The sequence below is a fragment of the Suncus etruscus genome, chromosome 2 (assembly GCF_024139225.1).
Source record: "Suncus etruscus isolate mSunEtr1 chromosome 2, mSunEtr1.pri.cur, whole genome shotgun sequence".
In the NCBI taxonomy this organism is placed as follows: domain Eukaryota; kingdom Metazoa; phylum Chordata; class Mammalia; order Eulipotyphla; family Soricidae; genus Suncus; species Suncus etruscus.
The window spans coordinates 68,184,950-68,211,876 of NC_064849.1; the positions used below are offsets into that span (position 1 = coordinate 68,184,950).

At 40.9% G+C, this 26,927-nt stretch overlaps 1 protein-coding gene across 2 annotated transcripts; it reads left to right on the forward strand.

Moving 5' to 3' along the window:
- Positions 1-143: 143 nt before the first annotated feature.
- HNRNPC (heterogeneous nuclear ribonucleoprotein C) lies at positions 144-25,146 on the forward strand. 2 transcript variants are annotated; one of them, XM_049768666.1, is made up of 8 exons: positions 144-701; positions 13,474-13,753; positions 16,450-16,564; positions 17,124-17,171; positions 23,234-23,391; positions 23,856-23,972; positions 24,171-24,334; positions 24,430-25,146. In XM_049768666.1, exons 2-8 carry the CDS (start codon positions 13,513-13,515, stop codon positions 24,511-24,513), a joined length of 927 nt encoding a protein of 308 aa, XP_049624623.1. In that variant the 5' UTR covers positions 144-701; positions 13,474-13,512; the 3' UTR covers positions 24,514-25,146. The 2 variants fall into 2 exon arrangements, with proteins under 2 accessions (XP_049624623.1, XP_049624624.1); XM_049768667.1 differs by having other exon boundaries at positions 16,450-16,525.
- Positions 25,147-26,927: the final 1,781 nt, after the last annotated feature.

Genomic DNA, 26,927 nt, shown 5'->3' on the forward strand with positions numbered 1-26,927 from the left:
ATTCACTTATAAATGAACTGAAGATAATCACTGGTAGAGGTGATGATTCTGTACCAGCTCTCCCCATCCCAGTTTGATGGTATGCTTTCAACATGTGCTAGGTGCATTGGACAGATACTTCTGTCTTGGGGGTTTAGGGCACAACATTTCTGAGGAACTCTGACTCAATCTGTCCCTTCTCCTTTCACAGGGCAGCAAGGCGAACCCCATCCCTACTCACTGGACCTCAGCTTTGATTTTTAACCTCCTTTCCCCGCCCTTCCAGAACACACACATTCCCATACCAAAACTGATTTTATAAAAACATTTTAAATATAATGCAACTTGGTGTGCACTACGGCAAATTTACAGGTGTTTTTTTTTTGTTTCCAAAAAACCCGGGACTTGGATTTAAATGTAATTTTTAAAATTTCTATTTCTATTTTTTCTGCAGCAGTTGGGTTAGAGGAGGAGGAGCCTTTTAGCCTCTTATAAACTGACCTCTCTACTTCCTCGTGTATTTTTAAGATTGATTGATGATGTTAAAAGGGCTTTGCTTGTCTGCTACTAAGAACTTTACCCTTGCGGTTTTTGTGGAAACTGCTTTTGGAAAGAAATGAACTTTACTGACTTAACATTTTTGCACCTCCCGTTTTTCTAATCTGGGCTATTTTTATTTTTTTTTTTTACAGTGAGATTTTTTTGATCTTCAGCTACAGTAAGTTATTTCAATTTTTTTTTACATTTTTCCTGACTTTCCGCTGATTTCCTTTTTATTGTTGTTACTAGTTACTATTATATTTATGATGGTGATGATGATGATGATGATGATAACACTGATGATTTTTAACCGGATTAAAATCAAGTTTTTCTGAATGTTTATAAGAATTTCTCCGGCCTCCTGATTGACTTTGGAGTTTTGCATCTTGGGAGAGAAAGTGAAGGCTTTAGTATTTTTAAGTGGATTGATCACATGAACCTTTTCTCTCCCAACCCTACCCCTTATCCTTATTCCCTTCCCCACGCTCGAATTTTACTGGCTGTTAAGTCTGTGACCTTATTTTTCCTGATCTTTAACTTAACTGTTTAGAGCATCTCTGGACGTCTGTATTTTTAATTTTTTAATTTTTATTTTTTTATTTTTAATCTTTCATTTGTTAAATTTTTAAACTGTGCTGCAATAAAATGTGTGTGGTACTATTTAACACCTATGATGGTGATGGCATTTTCCCAGAAAGCCATCTTCCTCCTGTTTCCCTTAAATTTCCATTCTCCTTCCTGTACACTACTACTACCCATCACAAACCACAAGCTGCAGCAACATGGATGCCCAGCCTGGAGCAGCAGCAGCCAGGATGACCTGGAGCCAGGGGGGCCTTCGGAACAGATGCACACCCTTCCTGGGTGATGGTAAGAGGTGTTAGGTCCACTTGGTTTCATTGCAAAGACTAGGAATATGCGTCAATTTTAGTTGTGCGGTGTTAGGTAATACCAGAAATGTAAAGACAAAAAAAAAGCCTTTCGTTTGTATTTCTGAAAGATTTCCCAAAGGAGGCTCCCTGCCCTATCTTATAAACTAATGGAATTATAGGATAATTGAGTTTTTGGATAATTATCACTGTTAAAAACTAGGTTATTATAGGATATATGAACCATCTTATAATACTAAGACAAGGTGTATTGGTGCTTTCTGAGATTATTACTGCAAACTGTTGGGAATTTTATCTCAGAATACTTGGGGTTTTGTGACTACTGGATTTTATTTTTATTTGGAGGGGAACTCCACAATTGTTCTTCAGGGATTAGTCTTACTTAGTTTTGGCTCAGTTCTCAAATCACTTCTATAATTGCTCTTGTGAGGGTGACTATACATGTGTCAGGACAAGAGAATTGTACTAGTAATACTGCACTTACTGATTTTTGTTTTGGGGTCATGCTTTGCACTGTTCAGGGATTAAACCCATATATCTTTTTGGTATCTGGTCCAATCCTGGCTCTGCACTTAGGGGCACTCCTGGCAGAGTTTGGGGAACCATATGGAGTGCTGAGGATTGAACCTGGGTTAGCTACATGTAAGGCTAGTGCCCTATCTGTTGTACTCTCTCCAGCCTCTTAAGTTTTGGTTTTTTTGGGGGAAGAATGACATCTAGTGATGCTCAGTGATTATTCCTAGCTCTGCACCAAGGAGTAACTCATGACAATGCTCAGGGATATGAGATGCTGAGGATCAAATGCAAATGCCATATCCTACTGTATAAGGGCTTCATGATTACTGGATTTTATTTTTATTTTGGGCCACATCGGCAGCACTCGGGACCATATGGGATGCCAGGATTCGAACCACCAACCTTCTGCATGAAAGGCAAACGCCTTAACTCCTTGCTATCTCTCTGCCCTCTATTTTTTTTCCTTTTTTTTTTTGTTTGTTTTTTTGTTTTTGGTTTTTGGGCCACACCCCAGCGGTGCTCAGGGGTTACTCCTGGCTGTCTGCTCAGAAATAGCTCCTGGCAGGCACGGGGGACCATATGGGACACCGGGATTCAAACCAACCACCTTTGGTCCTGGATCGGCTGCTTGCAAGGCAAGCACCGCTGTGCTATCTCTCCGGGCCCTTTTTTTCCCTTTTTGATCACATCTGATGGTGCTCAGGGGTTACTCCTGGCTCTGCACTCAGAAATCACTCCTGACAGGCGTGGGGATTCGAAGCATATGTCATGGATTGACTGCTTGCAAGGCAAACGCCCTACTGCTGTGCTATCTCTCCACCCAATTACTGGATTTCTTTTTTCAATTACTGGATTTTAATAGGGGCTTTGGTGTTTTTACTTACCAAACAGTGCAGGGGTGGGGATAGAATGTGGGTTTTATTTTTGGTAGCTTCATTTTGGCACAGGAATTTTGCCCACTGAAAGGATTTTATTTTGTGGGCATACCATTACCCTCCAAAATCACTTCTGAGTGAGATCATGTATCTGGAGCTCTAACCCAGGTCACCTGTGTGCAAGGCAAGTGCCTAACCGGCCTGGTTATACTATATTTCTACCTTGGAATGATTTTTGGTTTTGGGCCACAGCCAGCAGTGTTCAGGGCTTACTCCATATGGAATGCCTGGGATGAAAACCTGTCTGATTTCATCAGTGCCTGAAAGGATTTTTTTTAGGGTAGGGGAGCAGTTACACCCCATAATGCTCAGGGGTGGGAGACCATGTTCTTGATGCTGGGGATTAAAGCCTGTTTAAAACTGGGTCTGCTGTTTGTAAGGCAATGTCCTACTGCTGTGCTATTTGGCTCTAGCCCCTCTGGTAGTGTGCTACCCCTCGTTCCCAGGCTTTGCTCTGAGCCAACAAATCTGGGGCATTAATAAGACTTTAATAAAGTGTAGAGAGAGTTAATAACCTATACCTATATACTGGCAGCAGTGGAATTTTGGATAATTTTAGATGCTTTAATAGATTTTGAATTGGTGGGAAATAGTGATTTTTGGTTTTGCAGGTGCTCAAGCACTAAAGAATGTAGCTTGCTTTTAAAAATCAGTACTCTAGCCACAGGCTCAATGTTTTTTTTCTTTTCCCCAGTACTTATGGTTTACTATCACACTGATTTTATGAAATACTACAGAACCAGCAATCTTCCATCTGTCTAGAGCCTCGATGGCGAACCTATGGCTTTTTTGGGGGGGGGTCTGCAATTGCTTCTTTCCTAGCCTTCCTTGCCCAGTTCTCACATTGTTTTGTGAAAGTGATGGAAACTGTGGGAGAGGGCTTATACCATGTTAGACCTGTGGTGGCACTTTTGAGGAAATTATTTGGTTTTGTGGTGCAGTTCGGGCACACTGTTCAGAAAGGTTAGCCATCACTAGTTTAGAGTATTGTTTCTCTCACTGCATCACCTGGATTTCAGTGAATCCCCAAGAAATCATGGATGAAAATCATGTAAAATGGGGATGGGGCCAAGGCACAAGAGAAGGGTGCCAACCAACTATTAAGACAGGAACAAATAATGTTGGAAGGGCCTATAATCAGAAAAAGATTTGAGACTCTTGTGTCCAAGTTTATTGATGGTATGTACTGCGTAAAAGTAATTTCATTTTCTTCCTGGCTTGTAAATCATTGTGTGGTTGCTTTTCATTATAGCTTCATTTTTATTCCTTGTTAATTCTATTAATGCATTGTATTGATCCTGTTGTGGTTTTGGATATAAGAAAGGTTTAATAGTTCTTCGGGGCCTCACAGACTGCCAAGGGAGACAGGTGAGTGAGATAATAACACCATATGATAGAGGTAAGCACAGAATATACTAAAAGAGTTGGGGGTTCCTAATTGGCATTTTTCAAGTTACCCAGGACAATGACCCCAGACCCCACTAGCCATGGCACATGGAGTATTGTGTCTCGATGAGCTTTGTCTTCACACTTTGAATTTAGGAATGCCTTTGTAGAAAAGGGGATTTTAGGCCTGATTAAGCAGGTTTGACTTGGAAAACAATTCTAGACTGGGAAGAGACGCAAGATTTTCAATTTTAGGAATTGAGATGGAAAGAAGTGAAAAATGTAGGAGATAGAAACTGGAGTGATAACAAAGCGGTATTGGAGGATTGTCTTGCACACACCCGACCCAAGTTCAATCTCTGGCATCCCTTGTGGGCCACTCCTAAAATGCAAATACAAGGAATAATATTAACCTGGTCTGATAAAACAATAGAATTTGAGGGGAGAGGACTTTTTTTTTTTTTTGGTTTTTGGGCCACACCCGGTGACGCTCGGGTTACTCCTGGCTATGCGCTCAGAAGTCGCTCCTGGCTTGGGGGACCATATGGGACGCCAGGGGGATCGAACCGCGGTCCGTCTCCTAGGCTAGGGCAGGTAAGGCAGGCACCTTACCTCCAGCGCCACCGCCCGGCCCGGTTTTTAAAGGGATTAAAAAACTTTTGTTTGTTTTGGATCACACCCGGCAGTGCTCAGGAGTTATTCCTGGTGCTCCTAGTAGGCCCCGGGGATTCGAACCACTGACCTTCTGCAGGCAAGGCAAATGCCTTACCTCCATGCTATCTCTCAGGCCCCCTAAAAACCTATTTTTCAAAAAGAAAAAAAAACCTATTTTCTATAATAGAACCATATATGTTGCTGGGGATTGAAACTAGGTTGAGTATAAGGCAAAAGACTTTGTCTGTCTGTCTCTCTCTCTCTCTAAAAGTTACTCCTGGCTCTGCATTCAGAAATCTGGCAGGTTCGGGGGACCATATGGGATGCTGGGGATCGAACCTGGATCCACCTCCATTAAAATACTTAATTTGGGGAGTGAGATTTTGCAGTGTTCATGAGTTCATGTTTTACATGTGGGAGGGGAACCCCGGGGTTAAATTATAGGCATCCCATACATCTTCTCTTGAACCTGGGTGGGAGTGAAGCAAAGTCATGGTTCCCCTGGCCTGCCAGGAGTGATTTCTGAGCTTAGAACCAGGAGTAATCCCTGAGTGTCACTGGGTGTGGCCTAAAAAAACAAACCTATATCCACTTTTAAGTCAATCTAGCCCCATAGAATCATAATTTTGAAGGCAGATCAGAAGTATGTTCATAGCACTTTGAGCTAGAAATTAGAAATAGTCTATCTCTGGAAGTCACTTCACTTGCATGCAGCTGATATAGATAGGTTTATTCACCAGTGCATTACTCCTTATTCTTGGATCACTATAAGGAGTAATTTTTGTTTTGTTTTGTGGGGGGGGGGGCACACCTGTCAGCACTCAGTAGTTAACCTGCCTCCACGCTCAGAAATCACTCCTGGCAGGCTCGGGGGGACCACATGGGATGCCAGATTCAAACCAATGAAAGGCAAACGCCTTACCTCCATGCTATCTCTCCGACCCTAAGGAGTAGATTTTTTTTTGTTTTTCGGGCCACACCCATTTGATGCGCAGGGTTACTCTTGGCTAAGTGCTCAGAAATTGCCCATCTTGGGGGGGGACCATATGAGATGCCGGGGGATCGAACTGTGGTCCTTCCTTCCCTAGCGGTGGCCGGCCCCAGGAGTAATTGTTGAGTTTAGAGGCAGGAATTAGAGGGGCCCCCAAAATTAGAAAAGTAATTTTTTTTTGGTCACTCCCGGCAGCACTCAGAGGTTACCAGGATTCAAACCACTGACCCTCTGTATGAAATGCAAACACCTTACATCCATGCTATCTCTCCGGCCCCAGAAAAGTAATTTTTGAATTATGACTTTGAGGCAGATTGTTGATACAAATAGATAATGACCAATCTATATTGATTGTACCTGATAGCTGAAAGATACATATTTGTGGAGTTTTTTACTGAGCAACTAGTGCCTCATGATGCACTTTTTTTGTGGGGGAGGCACACCTGGTGACACTTGGGTTACTCCTGGCTATGCACTCAGAAATGGCTTGGGGGACCATATGGGACATCGGATCAAACAAAGGTTCCTCCTAGGCTAGTGCCTGCAAAGTAGGTGCCTTACTGCTCTGTGCCACCACTCTGGCCCATTGAAGCACATTAAAAATTTTTTTTTTTGGCTTTTAGGTCACAACTGGCAGCACTCGGGTAACTCCTGAAGTAGTGCAAATTAATATTCTGCATTCTCTTTTTCTTTTGGGAGGGAGGAAAGTGAGGAGGGGAAAGAGGGAGGGAGGGAGGGAGGTTTTTGGGCATGGCAGGCACGGGGGACCATATGGGATGCCGGGATTTGAACCGATGACCTTTCTGCATGAAAGGCAAATACCTTACCTCCATGCTATCTCTTCGGCCCCATTATTCTGCATTCTTGTATGGGCTCTTAAAACCTTTAGTCATAAAGAACGATCTTTTAAGATGGTATTTATTAATTAATATTCACAACTGTGCTTTATTTTCTTTTTTGAGTTGCACTCCGCACAGGGATCAGAGAGATTATGACCCTCACCCAGGACACACACCTCAAAATAAGAAATTTTATCAAATACAATATATAGTACAATATACACGTTCACATATTAGAGCAGTGGCTCTCAACCTTTTAGTAATGGTGAGAACTGGCATTGATATTGTTGGTATTGGGCAATAGGTACAGGAGCCTCAGATATTAGTGGTGGCTGGTACATGTTAGGTATATAGTATAGGAAATCAAATTTATACATGGAGCAAAGTGCTTGCAGAGGGAATAAGACCCTGGACTAGAAGTGTAAATTATAGAAAAAGATGCTTCTGTTTAATTCTGTTTAATTTAACCATAGTATTATGGAGTTTTGCTTGAAAAGAAGAGTCACATGTTAATGGCTTGTTAAGTGGGATTTAGAGTAACCAGGAACAATGATATTTTCATTTGGTTAAACACTTAGAATAATAGGCATTAAAAACCTATATATTTTTCTACTCTTAGTTAATTCTGTACTATTCATCATGGCCAACACTGTATTATTCATTTGCTTGTTATGATCCTGGAGGTTAAACTGGGATTGGCCACATGTATGGTGGGTGTTTTAAACTACTTTCATTTTAGTTTTTGGGTAATACCCGATTGCTCTCAGAAGTCGCTCCTGGCAGGCTGAGGGGACCATATGGGACCGCCTTCCATTCTGGATTGGCTTTGTGAGTAGGGCATACGTCCTACCGCTGTGCTATAAAACTCCACTTTTATATTGTGATTGTGTTGTGCGTGCGCATGAAAGAAAGTAAATTTTTATTGAAACTTACTAGTTAGGGGAAAGAAAGGGGGCAGCACCTGTTTAAGAGAATATAGGCTTCTCCAGAGCAGAAACAGGCAACCAGAGAAACAAGCAAAATATGCACCCAAGGGGGTGTGTGTGATTAAACAGAAAGGAACCATTTTGGGAGGTGGTCGCACTTGGCAGTGCTCACTGGCTTGGGACCATATGGGTTGCTGATGATCGAACCTGGTCCGTCCTGCTGTGCTATCTCTCTGGCCCCGCCATCTTCATTTTATTTATTTTTTGTTTTGGGGCTCGCCGTTGACACTCAGGGATTGCTCCTGGCTGTGTGCTCAGAAATCCCTCCTGGCTTGGGGGACCAAATGGGACTAGAGGGAATCAAACCGCAGTCCGGCCTATGCTACCACCGGCACCGCATTGGCCCCAATCTTAAATTTTTTTTTTTTTTTTTTTTTTTTTTGGGTCACACCTGGCAGTGCTCAGGGGTTATTCCTGGCTCCAGGCTCAGAAATTGCTCCTGGCAGGCACAGGGGACCATATGGGGCGCCGGGATTCGAACCGATGACCTCCTGCATGAAAGGCAAACGCCTTACCTCCATGCTATCTCTCCGGCCCCCCCAATCTTAAATTTTTAAGAAAAGCTTGTAGAATGTTTGATTTATAAACTGGGCTATTATTTAGAAATAGAGTTTAGTCCCCATCTTACTAAGGTCCTGAGCTTTGATGGCAGGAGGGTGGGAACATGTGAACTTAATATCACAAAACCATTTACAATGTTACATAAAAATCTAAGCGCAGGCCCGGAGAGATAGCACAGTGGCGTTTGCCTTGCAAGCAGCTGATCCAGGACCAAAGGTGGTTGGTTCGAATCCTGGTGTCCCATATGGTCCTCCATGCCTGCCAGGAGCTATTTCTGAGCAGACAGCCAGGAATAACCCCTGAGCACCGCTGGGTGTGGCCCAAAAAAACAAAAAAAAAATCTAAGCGCATTGTCTAATTGGCATTTCTTCAGGTTAAATCTAGTCCTTTGAGGCCCAAGGTCATTCCCACTTGGTCTGGCTCAGGACCATGTAGTGCCAAGAAAAAATATATTTTAATTTTTCATTGTTAGGGATTGGAATTTTTCTTTCCTTTTATGTGTAGGGTCTTACCAGTATGTCTTAATGATGTAAGGGATCTGCAACTGACATCTTTAGCTCCTATGATTTTTTAAAAATAAATTTATTTACAGAAAATGCATCACATAGTTGACATAACTGATCATAATACATTTGTTTCAAGATGACCAAAAACAAAGTTTTATTTTGGTTTTTGGGTCACACCCTGTGACATTCAGGTTACTCCTTGGGACCATATGGAACATAGGGGATTGAACCACGGTTCATCCTAGGCTGGTGCGGGCAAGGCACATGCTTTACCGCTTGTGCCACCACTCCAGCTCCAAAGTTATTAAAAAATAAGAAAATAGAAAGAAAAAACAAAAGTGGAAAAGAAAGGTTGGAAAAAGTTCAGTAGCGGGCCCCGAGAGATAGCACAGCTGTGTTTGCCTTGCAAGCAGCCGATCCAGGACCTAAGGTGTTTGGTTCGAAGGTGTCCCATATGGTCCCCGTGCCTGCCAGGAGCTATTTCTGAGCAGACAGCTAGGAGTAACCCCTGAGCACCACCGGGCATGGCCCAAAAACCAAAAAAAAAAAAAATTTAGTAGCAAGTATATTTGTGAAAACTATTGTATCACTAATGAACTCATTAAAGCAATAACATATTTAGTAAGCTTTTTTTTTTTTTTTTTTTTTTTTTTTTTGGTTTTTGGGTCACACCCGGCAGTGCTCAGGGGTTACTCCTGGCTCCATGCTCAGAAATTGCTCCTGGCAGGCACGGGGGACCATATGGGACGCCGGGATTTGAACCGATGACCTTCTGCATGAAAGGCAAACGCCTTACCTTCATGCTATCTCTCCGGCCCCAGCTTTTTTTTTTTTTTTTTTTAAGGATAGGAGTTAAAGAAAAATGGTAAAAAAAAAAAAGTGGCAATTGTTTGCATAGGCCCAGTAAAATAATGGGGGAAATAAAAAGGAAAAGCCTTGGCCTAAATACAAGTAGACCTTATCCCTGAAGTATCCTGAATTCCAGGCATACTAGGTTGTCCTACCCCTTAGTAAATTCTCTGTGGTCCCAGTAAAAACTTTTTCGCACAATTGCTATTGTTTGTGTCAGATTTCTGTAATTCGAGATCCTGTTTCTATGCATATCCTACATCGAAGCGGAGCACCCTGCCCTGAATGCAGATTTTTGCTGTTGTTACGTTGTCTGGGTGTTAAAAGAACCCTATTTGGAGTTGCCAGGGGTCTTCCCTGACAGGTTTCTTTTCTGGTGATATTATAGACAACCATGGTTGTTTCTGTAAATGGTACCCATGGTTCAGTGGTGAATGGACAATGCCTATTCTTCTGAGGCCTGAGCCAAGTCATTATGGCAATGTTCAGGTGTAAGCCCCCACTGCATAAGGACTTATCAATGCCACAAGGTTTTGATGCATATGGGTAGCCCTTATGATTTTTAAGTGGTTTCCCACATATAACCAGGAAAGTCAAATTGCTCTACTTCTTTTTTTTTTTTTTGGTTTTTGGGCCACACCCGGTGACGCTCAGGGGTTACTCCTGGCTATGCGCTCAGAAGTCGCTCCTGGCTTGGGGGACCATATGGGATGCCGGGGGATCGAACCGCGGTCAGTCCTAGGCTAGCGCAGGTAAGGCAGGCACCTTACCTTTAGCGCCACCGCCCGGCCCCAAATTGCTCTACTTCTTTTTTTTTTTTTTTTTTTTTGGTTTTTGGGCCACACCCAGCGGTGCTCAGGGGTTACTCCTGGCTGTCTGCTCAGAAATAGCTCCTGGCAGGCACGGGGGACCATATGGGACACCGGGATTCGAACCAACCACCTTTGGTCCTGGATCGGCTGCTTGCAAGGCAAACGCCGCTGTGCTATCTCTCCGGGCCCAAATTGCTCTACTTCTAAACTACATTCACTAACCAGAATAAATTGTGAGCTACACCCTACTGTGCTTAGAGCTTACTCCTTGCTCTGCATTCTGGGTGAGCTATATGCAAAGTAAATTCACTGGATTATTTACTTTGGCTCTTCTGAGTAGGGTTTTTATTATGTATAAACTTTATTAATAAAAAATGAGGACAGTGTTTAACCTATTTGGCTGGAGACCTTGGGACATAACTGGCAATGGTCTGGTATGGAACTGCCAGTTTTCTGATGGCTCAGGATCATTCTGGACAGGGCTTGGAATCCACTTGTAAAGCAAACATCCTATGTACTGTGCTATTGTTTTTGACTTTTCTTTGCTGGGGGGGGGTGGCAAAATCTGACAGTGCTCAGATTTACTTCTGGCTTCTTTGTTACTTGTATTTGGTTACTCCTTGGCAGTCTTGAGATAAATTGGGATGCCAGAGATCAGACCTGCATCTGTCATAAGGCAAATAACCTAACTGCTATACTATCACTCTGGCCCTTTGGACTTTGTACTTGGAAATCACTACTGGCATCATGACCATATTACTTGCACTTTACCTTTTATATATAGATATATATTTTTTTTTTCCTTAAGGAAAATGAACCCAGCAAAGCGAACCTAAATGAATAAGGGAGGTGGCACAGGCAAATCGTTAGTAATTTATAGAAACATGTATTTCAACTATTATAAATAGAATGTCACAGGTGTCAGAATGATAGCACAGTGGTAGGTCAATTACCTTGCATGCTGTCAACACAGGGTGGATCCAGCAATGATTCCCGGATTCCCATATGGTCCCCCAGTCCTGTCAGGAGTAATTCCTTAGCGCTGCCTGGCCACACATATATATTTAATATGTATACATATATAGAGAGAAAGATATTAGAGATAGAGATAACACTATTGCCCAATTAATTTTTCTTATAATTTTAACATTACAAAGCCATTATTCATTTCCATGTTGAAAGCAAAATAAAGAATGTAGATTTGTAGTAAGAATTCTGAGTGATGCTAAAAATATTCAGATCAAAACTTGATTATTTTGGCTTGAGCAGTTTCTACCCCCTGAGCTCTGGAGTAACCCATGAGCACAGCTGGGTGTGACCAAAAAAAAAAAACTACAAAACTGAATTGTGTTCTAGCCAGAACAATACTGTGTAGTGCAGGCAGGCTGCTTGCCTTTCATGCAGCCATCATCCCTAGTACCCCTTATTTATGACCACTTCTGATGGTGTTCACAAGTACAAACAAAACTGGATTTTCAGTATTTCAGTTTTTTATATCCTCAATCTTATCACCTTTTGGGTTTTAGAGGTGAGAGTTGCACCTTTCAGTAGGCAGTTCTGGTAGTGGTTGGGGGTCAAATGTGCCAAAGATAGTTCAAGGCCAAATACCTTAACCACCATTTTCTCCATTTCTAAATCATACTATTAGAGTCTTGTGTTAACCATTGTTTACATCTTTTTTATTTGTGGACATTTCTCAGCCTTTAGAATTTTGTGTGGGACCTACACTTGGTTGTTCACAGGGATTGCTCTGAGGCTGCTTGAATCATATGGTGCCAGTAATTGACCCCTGTGATGTGCTTGTTGGTTTAAGGCCATGCCTCCCTCTTTGCTAAATGTTCTCATGTTATTCTGGGAGGTGAGTGGTGGTATATCTGGGAGCATCCATTTAGGGATAACTGGGCTCTCACCAGCAAAGCATGTGCAACTCTTTGAGCCAGCTACTGAAACTCCTGGTGGTATAACTGTTTGCAAGGCTGATGGTAAGTGTGAACATTTATTTATAAAGAGAATTTAGAAACCAAGACATTTAATCATAAATTCCACAAGAAGATAGGAAAATTGGTTGTTGGAGGTTCTATGTTAGTACTGACTTTAAAATAGGTGTTTTAAGGACAGTGTGTAGAGTATGTATAAAACTTGTTTTCTAAGCATATTTGAAAGTGATTATTTATGAAACTTCCCATTTCACTAATGCTAGTATACATAATAGACACTGGATGTCATTTTAAAAATGTTTTTGTTTCCCCTTTTTTGAAATTGTTTAAGAAATTTTAGTCCGTCTGGTTTTTCTGGTCACATTAATACATACGGTGTTTAACCTGCAAGTTTTATCATCATCACCATATTAAGCTTTCCAGTTCAATTTTTTTCTTTTTGGTTTCCTTTGGCTTGATTTGCTTTTGCATCACACCTGATGGTGCTTAGAGCTTATTTATTGTACCTGTCCTTGGGGTTCACTAATGTTCTCTGAGGACTGTATAATGTTCCAAGTGCAAGCTAAGCCACCCTAACCTGAGCTGTACCTACAGTTCTATTTTGTAGATTATAGTTTTATTCTGTGTGTATTTGCATTAAGGAAAACATTTTCAATGTGACTAAATTGGTTTTATGTATTAAGTAATTTATAGATGGTATAGTGTTGATTATAAGTAATCTAGTTACAAATTGGGATAGGACTGGGAGTTAATACTTTCTGGGAAATTGAGTGAATTGTGAGAACATGAAAAGCAAATTGTCCAAGTTTGGATTTTGAGTTTGCTTTAGGACTACAGAATTAATATGAAAGAAAATTGTGTTTCCATTTTCTCTTCTCCCACATGGCAGTCATTCTGTTGGAATAAAATAAGATGCATTTTCTATAAGGATACATTATAAGCACTCTAATCTCTGAATACTAATAAATAGGTTTGCTGTTGCACAACACTTTTAAGTTGGTTGGTCACAGTGGTTAAAAATAAGAAAGTTTTATGGAATATATATGCTTCAAGATTTTTTTTACGTGATTCTATATATTTTTTTATTTTCAGTTTTATTTTACTTCGTGAGAAACCAAATCATCAAAGATAATGGCCAGCAATGTAACAAACAAGACAGACCCTCGTTCCATGAACTCCCGTGTATTCATTGGGAATCTGAATACTCTGGTAGTCAAGAAGTCTGATGTGGAGGCAATCTTCTCAAAATATGGCAAAATTGTGGGCTGCTCTGTTCATAAGGGCTTTGCCTTTGTTCAGTATGTTAATGAGAGAAATGCACGTGCTGCTGTGGCAGGAGAGGATGGAAGAATGATTGCTGGCCAGGTTTTAGGTAAGATCTGATTGAATTAATTTCATTGATGTATTTTTTTAAAATTCTAGTGCTTGTTGCTCTGTTTCGTACTTTATAATAAAATTAATGGTTTGGAACTGGAGATCCTTAAGTGGATTGTAAGTATGTGGTTTGCTTAATTTGAGTGCTTGTATGCTCTGTTTGCTGAAGTATTTGGTTAGATACTTCATGTCACGTGGTCTCCTGAACACCCAAGTCCTTAGATATCCCTTAGCACTGTTGGGTATTGGTAAACTGATCATCTGAAATACTGGCATGTTGTGATTTTTATTTAGCCTAATGAGAATTTTTATGGGAAGCTGGTTATGAATTGATGAATTGATGATAGTCACATTTATTTGCATGTATAAGTCATGGAATTAAGACATCTTGAGACCACAAAAACAAATTTTGTCAGATTGTATAAAGATGATTAAGATTTTATTTTTATGTTAATTTCTGTGGAAGGGTAAGGTAACCCATTACAATGTAATAGCTACTAAAATTAAATCAGCATAGTTTTGGAGATTTCCTGTGGTTCATTCTTGCCAATATATTATTATTTTTAAATTTTATGTTTATATATATTTATTTGATTAAAATATGCATTATATACCATAAATTTGAAGCAAAACTAAAAAATTTTTTTAACTTGGTTATTTAGATTGGAGCACAACACTTACTTGATATTTTCTTACAATGCAATATACCTCACTATGTACACTACTGAAGCAAGCAATAATGAAAAACTTAAATTGAGAGCATTAGCTTTCAGAACTTTCATTTTTACTTTTTCAGTAATTGGCCTGCATACAAAGCAACAATTTTCTTTTTTTGGTTTTGGGGTTCTTCGGGGTTACTACTGGCTCTGGGCTCAGAAATCACTCCTGGCTGGCTCAGGGGGCATATGGCATGCTAGCAATCAAATCCAGGTCTATCCTGTTTTGGCTGCTTGCAAGGCAAATACTCTACTGCTATCTCTCTGGCCCCCAAAGAAACTTTATAGCATCAAAATAACCAGTAAATTTTAAATCAAATTTAGAACTAATTAAACATATATATGTATATATATATTTATATATATATATATTTGTGTGTGTGTGTGTCACACCCGCTAGTGCTCAGGTTACTCCTGGCTCTACAGAAATTGCTCCTGGCAGGCATGGGGGACCATATGGGATTCCAAACCCAGGTCCATCTCTGGTCAGCGAGGAAAACATTTTACTGCTATACTATCTCCACCCCCAATATATTGATTTTTAAATAAATAGTACACTATTGAATATGACCCCCCAAATAGTAGTTTTTTTAAAACCCTTGTCATCAACTTTTTTTTGGGGGGCCACAGCCGGCGGTGCTCAGGGGTTACTTCTGGCTGTCTGCTGGAAATAGCTCCTGGCAGGCATGGGGGACCATATGGGACACTGGGATTCGAACCAACCACCTTTGGTCCTGGATCGGCTGCTTGCAAGGCAAATGCTGCAGTGCTATCTCTCTGGGCCCGTCATCAACATTTTTAATGCTGTTTATCAAACCCTGCTTTATATGAATCAGCTTGTATTATAGCTTGTATTAACCTTAACACTTTTGTTACAGCCTGGTGATGATTTATTTTGTATTTAGGGTGCTCCCTATACCATTTGATAGTGTCATGTTGTGTTCCTGTTTAGGTAACTTGGAGTTTCTAATAAGCAACTTTATTTTGCTGTGTTGGCTGATCTTATTTTTAAGCTCAATAAAAATTTGTTTTTGGGGATTATTTGAAGATTATCTTTGGGGGGGATTGTACCACATCTCTTGGGTTATTTCTGGCTCTACATTCAAACACTCTTGGTAGGCTTGGGGACCACATGGGATGCTGGGGATCAAGCCGTGGTCAGCCATTGCAATGCAAACACCGTATTCATGGCGCTACCATATTTTATTTATTTATTTATTTTTTTGGTTTTTGGGTCACACACGGCCACGCTCTGGGGTTACTCATGGCTCTATGCTCAGAAATCGCTCCTGGCAGGCTCTAGGGACCATATGGTATGCCGAGATTCAAACCACTGTCCTGTATGCAAGGCAAATGCCTCACCTCCATGCTATCTCTCGGGCCCCAAAGCTATACCATATTTAAATATTGATTCCTATCTTTCCTGTAACGATTCTATAAAAAGTCACTCTAATCATTTACACTTAAATCCCTTAATGCTAACGGTGCTAGTTGAGTAGGAACTCAAATGTTTTTTTCCTCAAGTAGGAACTAGGAATAGGAGGTAACTTTGTTATTTTGGTTTTTGAACTAAAGGAATATGAACGCATTTTTTTGTAATCTATGTTAGATTAGTTCCTAAACCTGTGAGATTTCTGTTTCAATGTCTCATGTGATCATGCCTTGCTGCTGTGCTTCCTAGCCACGGAGTACTAGGAATCAAGCCTATCTCCTTCCCTTGGAAAAGTTTTTTTTTTTTTTAATTTTTATTTTTTGGTTTTTGGGTCACACCTGGCAGCGCTCAGGAGTTAACTCCAGGCTCTATGCTCAGAATTCAAACCACTGTCCTTCTACATATATGCAAGGCAAACTTTACCTCCATTCTATCTCTCCAGCCCAGAAAAGATTCTGAGTCAAAAAAATCTCACTAGGTACTTTTTGTTTTCAAAAGCTGGTTTTCATATTCTTCTCCTTCTTAATATTTTGTTTGTTTTCCCAGACATTAATCTGGCTGCAGAGCCAAAAGTGAACCGAGGAAAGGCAGGTGTGAAACGATCTGCAGCGGAGATGTACGGGTCAGTACCAGAACACCCTTCTCCGTCCCCTCTACTCAGGTCCGGAACTTTATTATTTATAACTGCATTGTGTCCATCATTGGGCATCTTCTATGTATTTTTAGATGTTTGGAAGATTAATTGTAGTGTGTACAAATGTAGTATTTATATGTATATACGTGTAGTGCTTTATACATTTTAATATGCCTTTTAACCTTTTTCCCAGAAAATTGCTAGAATTTCCTGAGATAATCTTTTATTTGCCAGTCAAGAGTAATTTGATGTTTATAATATGTTGAAATTAAGATGATGGTTGTTTAGTTTCTAATGGAGCTGGGAGAGTGGTGTAATTAATGTTTAGTTTGCTTTTGTATTTTTTCTACTGTATTCTTGCTACTATATTGTGTTGAAATTTTAACTAACTCTCATTTAAATTTAATTTTAACCACTGTCCAGTGGTAGAAATTTACTTATATTTAGTAATTTGTTTTAATATTGGATATTATTACATGTTAATCTGTTGATCTATTGTTTATCATGGGGTTTTTCCCCACCTGCTGTTGTGAACTTAAAATGTCAGCAATTCCCAAATTAACCTTCATTGGTATTTATTTTTCAGCTCCTCTTTTGATTTGGACTATGACTTTCAACGAGACTATTATGACAGGTATGTTTTAAAGGAGTCTAATATTGAGCTTATATTGTTATATTAATGTGTATTAATGTGTTGATTTGAGTACTATACATGTATTGATCAATAATTTATTGTTAATACTATTGTTAAACATTGTGCTCCTGTTACTATTACATGGCATACAGTGCAGATACATGCAGCCTGTAGTTTGATTTAATTTTTTATTTTTATTTTCATTTTTTATTTTTTTGGTTTTTGGGCCACACCAGGGGTTACTCCTGGCTGTGCGCTCAGAAATTGCTGCTGGCTTGGGGGGACCATATGGGACACCGGAGGATCGAACCACTGTTCGTCCTATGCTAGCGCTTGCAAGACAGACACCTTTACTTCTAGTGCCACCTTCCCGCCCCTGATTTAATTTTTGATTGTGTTGGTTTTTTGGTTTTTTTTTTTTTTTTTTTTTTTTCATTTAGTACAGCTGATAGGGACCTTGCCTTGCATATATCTCACTTGGTTTTGATTGATCCCCTAGCATTTGATCTGGTGCCATGTACATCACCAGGTGTGGTCCAAAGACACACACACAGACACACATAGTGTATTTCCTTATTTGGAGTTGATGTGGCTGTCCACACTTTGCAGTATGTAGGAGCCTTTTCCTAGGTTTGCTCAGTTGTAAAGTCAGGCAGTGTTTGGGCAGTAGGCAATGTCCAAATGGCCACATAAAGGTAAGTGCCCTCTTTTTTTGTTTTTTTTTTTTTTGGATTTTGGGCCACACCAGGCGGTGCTCAGGGGTACTCCTGGCTGTCTGCTCAGAAATAGCTCCTGGCAGGCACGGGGGACCATATGGGACACCGGGATTCGAACCAACCACCTTTGGTCCTGGATCGGCTGCTTGCAAGGCAAACGCCGCTGTGCTATCTCTCCGGGCCCCATAAGTGCCCTCTTGTACTATCAGCCCTCCTGGTTTTTGTTTTGATACTACACCCTGTAGTATCTGGGATTACTCCTGGCAGACACAGGGGACCATTTAAGAAATGATGAAACCCAAGTGACTTTCTTGCTGTGCTTATCACTCTGCTTCTAACCTCCACCCTTGTTTTTTGGATTTTTTTGTTTCACACACAGTTGTTTATTTTTGACTGCTCACTCCTGTGATTCTTGTGACTCAAATGATACTGGGCTTTAGTCATGCAAGGCAGTGCTTTTTTATTTTTTGAGCCTTATTTTAATAATTTAAAGGAGATGTTCATACTGTTTATTATGGAGTCTATGCTATACAGTAATTGCACAGAGGGTATTTGAAGCTTAAATTTGGGTTTGGTGTCATACCCACCTCTACTTGGGATTGGTGTTTGGTCCTCACCCAGTGGCACTTGTGTTACTCCTTGCAGGCATGCTCAGGGGACCATATAGGTCAGAATGTCAGGGATAGAACCTGGGTTGGCTGAGTACAATGCAAATGTCTATGTGCTGTGCTATATTTCTGGCTAGGTGTTGATAGAACTAGTGTTAAAACTTTAATAGACGTTTCAGGTTATTGCTGTTGAGTTCTGTTTGGTGTTGCTGTGTAGAATGAGCCTGGAAAAGATCAAACAATAAAAGTGTTCTAACTTTTGGATGTATGTAATAGCCAGTTGTGATTTGAATGAATATTTATTTGGTTTGGTTTTTGGGCCACACCTGGGGACGCTAGGGTTACTCCCAGCTATGCGCACAGAAATCGCTCCTGGTTTGGGGAGGACCATATGCGACACGGGTGGATTGAACAGCTGGTCAGTCCTAGGCTAGCACTTGCAAAGCAGACGTCTTTATCTCTAGCACCACCACTCTGGCTCCATGGAATGAATATTTTTAAAGAAGATCTTGGTAATGTTCAGTCTTGGGTATAGTGTTCTTTGGTCACATCTTATAAAATAGCCTAAGGATTTTGGTCCCGCCCAGCAGTACTCCTGCCAGGCTTGGACCATATGGGATGCCGGTTATTGAACCGAGGTTGGCCCTTTAAATATCCTTTTAATCTAAGGAAGAAAAAATTAAAGTTCACTAATTAGTGTTTTATTTTGTATTTTAAATGAATGAATTTCATTTAAAATGAAAGTTTCTGGTAGCTGTGAATGGTAGGACATTTGGGGGTGTATAAATGAATATTATAAATAGCCTTGTACTATCTCCCTAGCCCATGTAGATATAACAGTGTTTTTGTGGTGCGTTTTGTTTTGTTTTGTTTTTGGGCCACACCCGATGACACTTGGGTTATCTCTGGCTTGGGGGGGCCATATGGAAAGCGGAGCCGATGGGACCAAGATCTTCCTAGGTTAGCATGTGCAAGTCAAACTTCTACTGCCTGGGGCACACCCGTTTGATGCTCGATGGTTACTCCTGGCTAAGTGCTCAGAAATTGCCCCTGGCTTGGGGGGACCATATGGGACGGCTGTGATCGAACTGTGGTCCTTCCTTGTCTAGCAAGGCAGACACCTTACCTCTAGCGCCACCTCGCCGCACCTCAAGAGTTTTAATTTAATTAATTCAATATAGATTTTATCTCTTTGGTTTTTGTTTTGTTTTTAGTTATACCCAGATGTGTGATGTCCCTTCTGAGACTTTGAGACATTCTAGGACCATGTGGTGCCAGAGATATAACTTGGAAGCCTTTTCACTAGCTCTAATACTGATTATATTTCTTGAATTTAATCTTTTTTTTTTTTTTTTTTGGTTTTTGGGCCACACCCGTTTGACGCTCAGGGGTTACTCCTGGCTATGTGCTCAGAAATCCCCCCTGACTTGGGACCATATGGGACGCCGGGGATCAAACCGCGGTCCTTCCTTGGCTAGCGCTTGCAAGGCAGACACCTTACCTCCAGCGCCACCTACCCGGCCCCGAATTTAATTTTTTGTATAGTGGGGCAATGTACAAAAGTCTATAGGGAGGCCCTGGAGAGATAGCATAGCGGCGTTTGCCTTGCAAGCAGCCGATCCAGGACCAGTGGTGGTTGGTTTGAATCCCGGTGTCCCATATGGTTCCCCTTGCCTGCCAGGAGCTATTTCAGAGCAGACAGCCAGGAGTAACCCCTGAGCAATGCTGGGTGTGGCCCAAAACACCCCCAAAAAAGTCTATAGGGAGAGACTTGTGTTCTTTAAAGCTAGAAGAAACGTAAATTAGTTCTTTGTTTTCTAGCTTCAAATATTTGTTTATTGTACTTTACTTGAGATCTCTGGTTAGTGCTCTTTGTGTGTGAGCTCTTCATCCTCCCCATTAGTTTTGAGTTTATGAAGGAGGGTCTAACTTTAAGATAATTCGCAAGTTTAAATTATCTATAGTAAAATTTCTATGTTACAGCCAGAAAGGTGTTTTGGAAGTAATTGAATTTTGAAGTTTATGGGGACAGTTCTGTTAGTAAGGTTTTGTAATTGGTAAGTAATGTTTCTGGTAGCTGTGAATGAGTCTGTACAATAAACTAATTACACTTCCTATTAGGTAAGATAATCAGTATTTGGGGGTTCACACGGGTTTCTCTTGGCTCTGCCTGGGATCTCCCCTGCAGCTTATCAAATTTACTACTTTGGTGGTTGTGGGAGGGTCACTTTGTTGGTGATCAGGGCATCCATGTGGTGTTCCTGGATTGATTACAGGCCTCCCTGTTGGCTTGCTGTGTCTCCTTAATTTGTTGTGGGGCAAGGAGTTTGGGTAGTATGCCTAGGTTTTAAATAATAAGCTGTGGTTGCGCCTTATAATTCTGAAGGAATCATGTACTGGAATTAAATCTGAATCTTTTTTTTTTTTTTTTGGTTTTTGGGCCACACCCGTTTGACTCAGGGGTTATTCCTGGCTATGTGCTCAGAAATCGCCCCTGGCTTGGGGGGACCATATGGGAAGCCGGGGGATCGAACCGCGGTCCGTTCCTTGGCTAGCGCTTGTAAGGCAGACACCTTACCTCTAGCGCCACCTACCCGGCCCCTAAATCTGAATCTTGAGTAGAAGATTCTATTCTGGTCTTATATCTCTGTCCCTTTATCTCCTTCCTTCTGCTCATCCTAGCCTTCCCTCTTGAGCACTATACTGTGCTTGAGTATATGGTATAAGTCTCTTGATATGACTCTGAGACCATATATGCCAGGGATCGGCACTAACAAGATGCAATTTCTGATGTGCCAAAATCAACTTTAAAGAGAAGATGGGAAGGATACTAAATATTTTTGTGTTTCTGTTCATAACCACAAATGTTAAAACAGAACATTGATATATAAAAGGGCCAGAGAACACAGCCTACCCTGGACCAATGGTGGTTTGAATCCTGGCATCCCATATGGTCCTCCGTGCCTGCAGTAACGATTTCTGAACACAGAGCTGGGTATGACCCAAAAACCAAAAAAAGAAAAAATCTGGCCTGGTTTTTTTTGGAAAGGTCACTTAAAAAGTATAGAACTGGGCCCGGAGAGATAGCACAGCGGCGTTTGCCTTGCAAGCTGCTAATCCAGGACCAAAGGTGGTTGGTTTGAATCCCGGTGTCCCATATGATCCTCTGTGCCTGCCAGGAGCTATTTCTGAGCAGACAGCCAGGAATAACTCCTGAGCAACGCCGGGTGTGGCCCAAAAACTAAAAAAAAAAAGTATAGAACTGTAATTTGAAAATATCTCTCCTCCCGGTGTATCTTTTGTTTTTGTTTGTTTGTTTGTTTTTGGATCACACCTGGTGACCATCGGGCTACTCCTGGCTATGTGCTCAGAAATCAGTCCTCTCTTAGGGGACCGTATGGGATGCCTGGAGATCAAAGCAGGGTCTGTTAGTCATGTGCTAGTCAGATGCCTTACCGCTCTATTGCTCTGGCCTCAGGATGTATCTTCTTGGCTATTGTAAAAATTTAGGCACAAGAAGAGAGCTTCAAAGAGCTGACTGAGCACATGCTTTCTGTTTTGGAGACTCAAAGTACTGTATGATTCCTTAGTACTAAAAAGCAACCTCTATATGTAGAACCAAAATTAGCCCCTGTGAACTGTATGGTGTGACCCAAACTCCAATACAGTATGGAATGTAGAGACTGTAGAAGTAGTGTAAACAAAAGATTTCTGTTATGGTTTATATTACCAAGTCCCTGTAACACTATTTAGTTATTAGCAAATATTGGGTTTCTTTGGTGAATGATTTAATTTACACCCAGTAACCTTGAGTTACTCTTGCTCTGCAAGCCTGGCAGTGCCCACAGGATAATATGCCTACCAGGGATCAAACCCACCCCCACTGTACTGTTTCTCCTGCCTTTTGATTTCCTTTAAGGGAGGGCACACCCGGTGATGCTCAGGGCTTATACTCCTGGCTAGGGGGGCTATATGGTACTCTGGGGTTTGAACCAGGTCTGTCCTAGATCGGCCCAAATGCAAGGCAAACACCCTGCTGCTGTGCTATCCTCTAGCCCCTTTTGGGTTACTTTTTAACTGGCAATTGCACTCTGTACAACAGTTCTTTAAGTTTTTCTCTTTCCTTCAATATATGTTGTATTTTGGTGGATTTTGGCACTTAAGAATAGTGTTAAAATTATTTTTACAGACTCGAGTTACGTAAAATGAGTTGGTTTCTTTCAGGTGAAGATGTATTATCAATTAATTATCCTTAAAATATCAATAAAAATTGTTTGGTTTAGCACTTAGGTATTTCTGTTTGTAGGCCCAGTTCATTGGAAATACTGTTTGAACATTTTATTTGCCTTAATATGGACTGTTTTTTGTAATATGTAAGTAAAGTTTATTACAAAGGCCTTTATCCTTCTGGTGATAGGACACTTGTCTTGAATGTGGCTGCCCATGTCCAATCAACATAACATTCTACATAGTCTCTGGAACAACTCAGACCTATTGCTGGGTGTGGCACCAAAAAAACAAGTAATGGGTGCCATAGTAATACAAAAGATCTTTATGTGAGCATTGCCTAAAGCCAGCTAAGTCATGTTTTCTCCCTACTTACATACCCTAAGGAAGGAAACTTAGATTTTTTTTAATGTTTTTATGCAGTTTTCTTCAAATAAGAGTGGATTTTATTTTTGAATTTAGATACTGACCTATTAGTTATTCAAAGAATTCCACCTTTTGTTCCTTATAGGATGTACAGTTATCCAGCACGTGTTCCTCCTCCTCCTCCTATTGCTCGGGCTGTCGTGCCCTCAAAACGCCAGCGTGTATCAGGAAACACTTCACGGAGGGGGAAAAGTGGCTTCAACTCTAAGAGTGGACAGCGAGGATCTTCTAAGTCTGGAAAGTGTATGTATTGTTGCAGTCGTGAAAATTTTTGGGGTTTTTTGAGGGGGGGCTTGCACTTTTTGTGCAAATGACTACATAGTAATCAAGTGGTAGAAGTGTTAAAAAATAATTAGTGGCCGGAGAGATAGCATGGAGGTAAGGCGTTTGCCTTTCATGCAGGTCATTGGTTCGTATCCCGGCATCCCATAATGGCCCCACGAGCCTGCCAGGAGCGATTTCTGAGCGTGGATTCAGGAGTAACCCCTGAGCACTGCCGGGTGTGGTCCAAAAACCAAAATAAAATAAAATTTAGGTCTTCTGGAACTAGGAGTCTGAATGCTTCTAAGAAGTCTGCATTTTGTTTTTCAGTTAATAGCATAGTTTCAGAAGAAAATTCACTACTTAGTCGTTTCTTACTATTTTGCATAACTGGTAGCATCTGGTGTGTATATTTGATTCTAATCAAGGGTTTTTATGTATTTAAGTGAAAGGAGATGATATTCAGGCTATTAAGAAGGAGTTGACCCAAATAAAACAAAAAGTGGATTCTCTGCTGGAAAACCTGGAAAAAATTGAAAAAGAACAACAGAGCAAACAAGCAGGTAAAATTCAAGCCATTTGTAGGGCTAATTCCCAAGTTCTGCTTGAAAAGGATCTGTAAGAAAATGGAATATTTGAACCTCAGGGGATTTGAATTAGCGTTTTTGTGGGAGAATTTAGTTTGTGCTATGATTCTGTAATTGTCTAATATCTTGTAGACATTGTTTGCCTATAGACAGACTTGTCTTTCTCATCCACAGTGGAAATGAAGAACAACGATAAGTCAGAAGAGGAGCAGAGCAGCAGCTCCCAGAAGAAAGATGAGACTAATGTGAAGATGGAGTCGGAGGCGGGTGCCGAGGACTCTGCCGAGGAGGGGGACCTACTCGATGATGATGAAAATGAGGATAGGGCAGAAGACCAGGTGAAAACCATGGAAACGGAAAGAAAGGGCTAGGGATGGGTGGCAGATCAGGGCACATGGAGTGCCTTTGACTCTATTTTGTCTGTTTTTCACAGCTGGAGTTGATCAAGGATGATGAAAAAGAGGCTGAAGAAGGAGAGGAAGACAGAGACAGCGCAAATGGCGAGGATGACTCTTAAGCACATAGTGGGGTTTAGAAATCTTGTCCCATTATTTCTTTATCTAGGCGCTTGTCTAAGATCAAAATTTTCACCAGAACCTCTTCCCCTAGTATCTTAGCTACATGCTCACTGTTCTTCCCATCCTTGTCCTTCCCCATGTTCATTCATACTGCCCTGCGCCTAGTCCCATTTTCTCTTTGATGCCCCTAGTAGTTAAGTCTTACCCTGTAATTTTTGCTTTTAATTTTGATACCTCTTTATGACTTAATAAAAAGGATGTATGGTTTTTATCAACTGTCTCCAAAACAATCTCTTGATATGCAGGGAGTACAGTTCCTTCCATTCATACATGAGTTCAATAGTTGGTTCCCTAACTGCAAAGGCAATCTCATTAATTAGTACTTGAGAGCAGCTTTGAGTTAGTGGCATGTGTCTTTACCCCACGAGAGTGCAATGTGGGGCTATTCAACACGAATGTAACAATGTATTTTTGTGAATGAGAGTTGGCATGTGAAATGCATCCTCTATAAAAAATAGTGTAATAGTCTTTAACATTTGTTTTCTAACGTTGACACTGTGGGTTATTTTTGTGAACAGCCTGATGTTTGGGACCTTTTTCTCAAAATAAACAAGTCCTTATTAAAACAGGAATTTGGAGAAAAATACCTGGGGTTTTTGGGGATGGTTTTCTTTGTTTTACCATATTTTATATTTCCAGTTTTCACTGCGGCCTTCACAGAATTTCAGATTGATTTCATATTAGTTAACATACACTTCACAAGTTGTATTTCAGTGGTGGTACATGAAGGGAACAAACTTCATATGACCTTGAGTTTGAGGCATATTGTGTTAACCAGATACCTTTTGGGGGGGTGGTTGGGACACACCCAGCAGCACTCAGAGTTACTCCTGGCTCTGCTCAGAAATTGCTCCTGGCAGGCTCGGGGGACCATATGGGATGCTATTTCTTCGCCTCTATTAATGAGATATCTAAGGATTTATTAAAAACTTTAAATATCTAAAACTTGCCTACTTTTAAAAGACACTTCCCATTCCCTTTCAAAGATTATTTTCCTTTGTTTTTTTTTTTTTTTTTTTTTTGGTTTTTGGGCCACACCCATTTGACGCTCAGGGGTTACTCCTGGCTATGTGCTCAGAAATCGCCCCTGGCTTGGGGGGACCATATGGGACGCCGGGGATCGAACCGCGGTCCGTTCCTTGGCTAGCGCTTGTAAGGCAGACACCTTACCTCTAGCGCCACCTTCCCGGCTCCCAGATTATTTTCCTTTGAACAGGACAAAAAATCCTTGGGTAAAATTTGGCTTCTTTATAAAGTTAATGTCTAACAGCATTATAGCTAAAAGGTATTTATTGCCTCTAACACAGTCAAAAGTTATGTCTACTTAAGTGATTTGGCTCTTGGGGACGGGAACATAACCAATGATGCTCCAAGGCATGCTCTTTTCTCTTTGCACTTTTCTGAAGAGCCAGGAATCAAACCAGGGTCGGCTACATGCCAAGCAAATGCCCTAACAACTATACTCTTTCTGGCTCCCGCCCTTTTGGGAGGGGTATTTATTTGGCATTATTTAATACATGTAGTGAAGAAGATATGTGATTTTATCTTCATGGGAAAATGATTTCACATTTTTAGGTCTTTGTTTACTGTGCTGTACTTCTCATGTTTGTAACTAAGCTTAGCACTCTAAATTAGTATGATCACAGTTGCTCTGTCTTTGATTTTGATAATAGCCTAAGACAAAGATTAACTTTCAGATATGAAGGTTTTTCTCTGGGGTTGCTAGCTACTATATAGAGCCATAAAATAATGTCCAACCAATGTGGGACATTGTGGGTTTTCAGGTGTTTGTGAAAGGACCCCAAAGAAGCATCCTTAGATTGTAGAGAATACATGGGAGGTGGGTTATAGTTAAAATCTGCATTGCATTTGACCACATCTCTAATTGCCATCTTGGCATAAGGTTCCGAAGAACTATGGGGGTTCGAGAATGGGGGCCTTTACAGAATTAGGAATAGGCCCTGCATTAAGGCATATGTTGGGAGCTGAGGCAGTATAACAGTTGGTTAATGATTGCCATGCTTAGAACCAGCTTGAGTTTAGTCCCTGAGCACCTGAAAAGTCAACCATTGAATTTGGCCAAGAAAGCCTCTTGAAAGAGGTAGTAGGACACATAATTCTACCTTGAATTTTCAAGGACTTTGTTAAAGCTTGATTTGGTCTCCACTCATTATTTATACTGTAAATGATTCCCAGGTTGGTTGGTTTGTTTTTTTTTTTTCTTCATTTCCTAGATTCGTTAAAAAATACCAGACCTGGGGGCCAGAGAAAGCATGGAAGTTGGGTGTTTGCCTTGGATGCAGAAGGGCAGTTGTTCGAATCCCGGTCCCTTGAGCCTGCCAGGAGGAATCCC

What these genes read in the sequence shown, in the direction of transcription:
- HNRNPC (XM_049768666.1), top strand. Translation starts at nt 13,513, where the DNA reads ATGGCCAGCAATGTAACAAACAAGACAGACCCTCGTTCCATGAACTCC. An exon ending in GATTGCTGGCCAGGTTTTAG is followed by an intron (nt 13,754 to 16,449) that starts GTAAGATCTGAT and finishes TTGTTTTCCCAG; the next exon opens with ACATTAATCTGGCTGCAGAG. An exon ending in CAACGAGACTATTATGACAG is followed by an intron (nt 17,172 to 23,233) that starts GTATGTTTTAAA and finishes TGTTCCTTATAG; the next exon opens with GATGTACAGTTATCCAGCAC.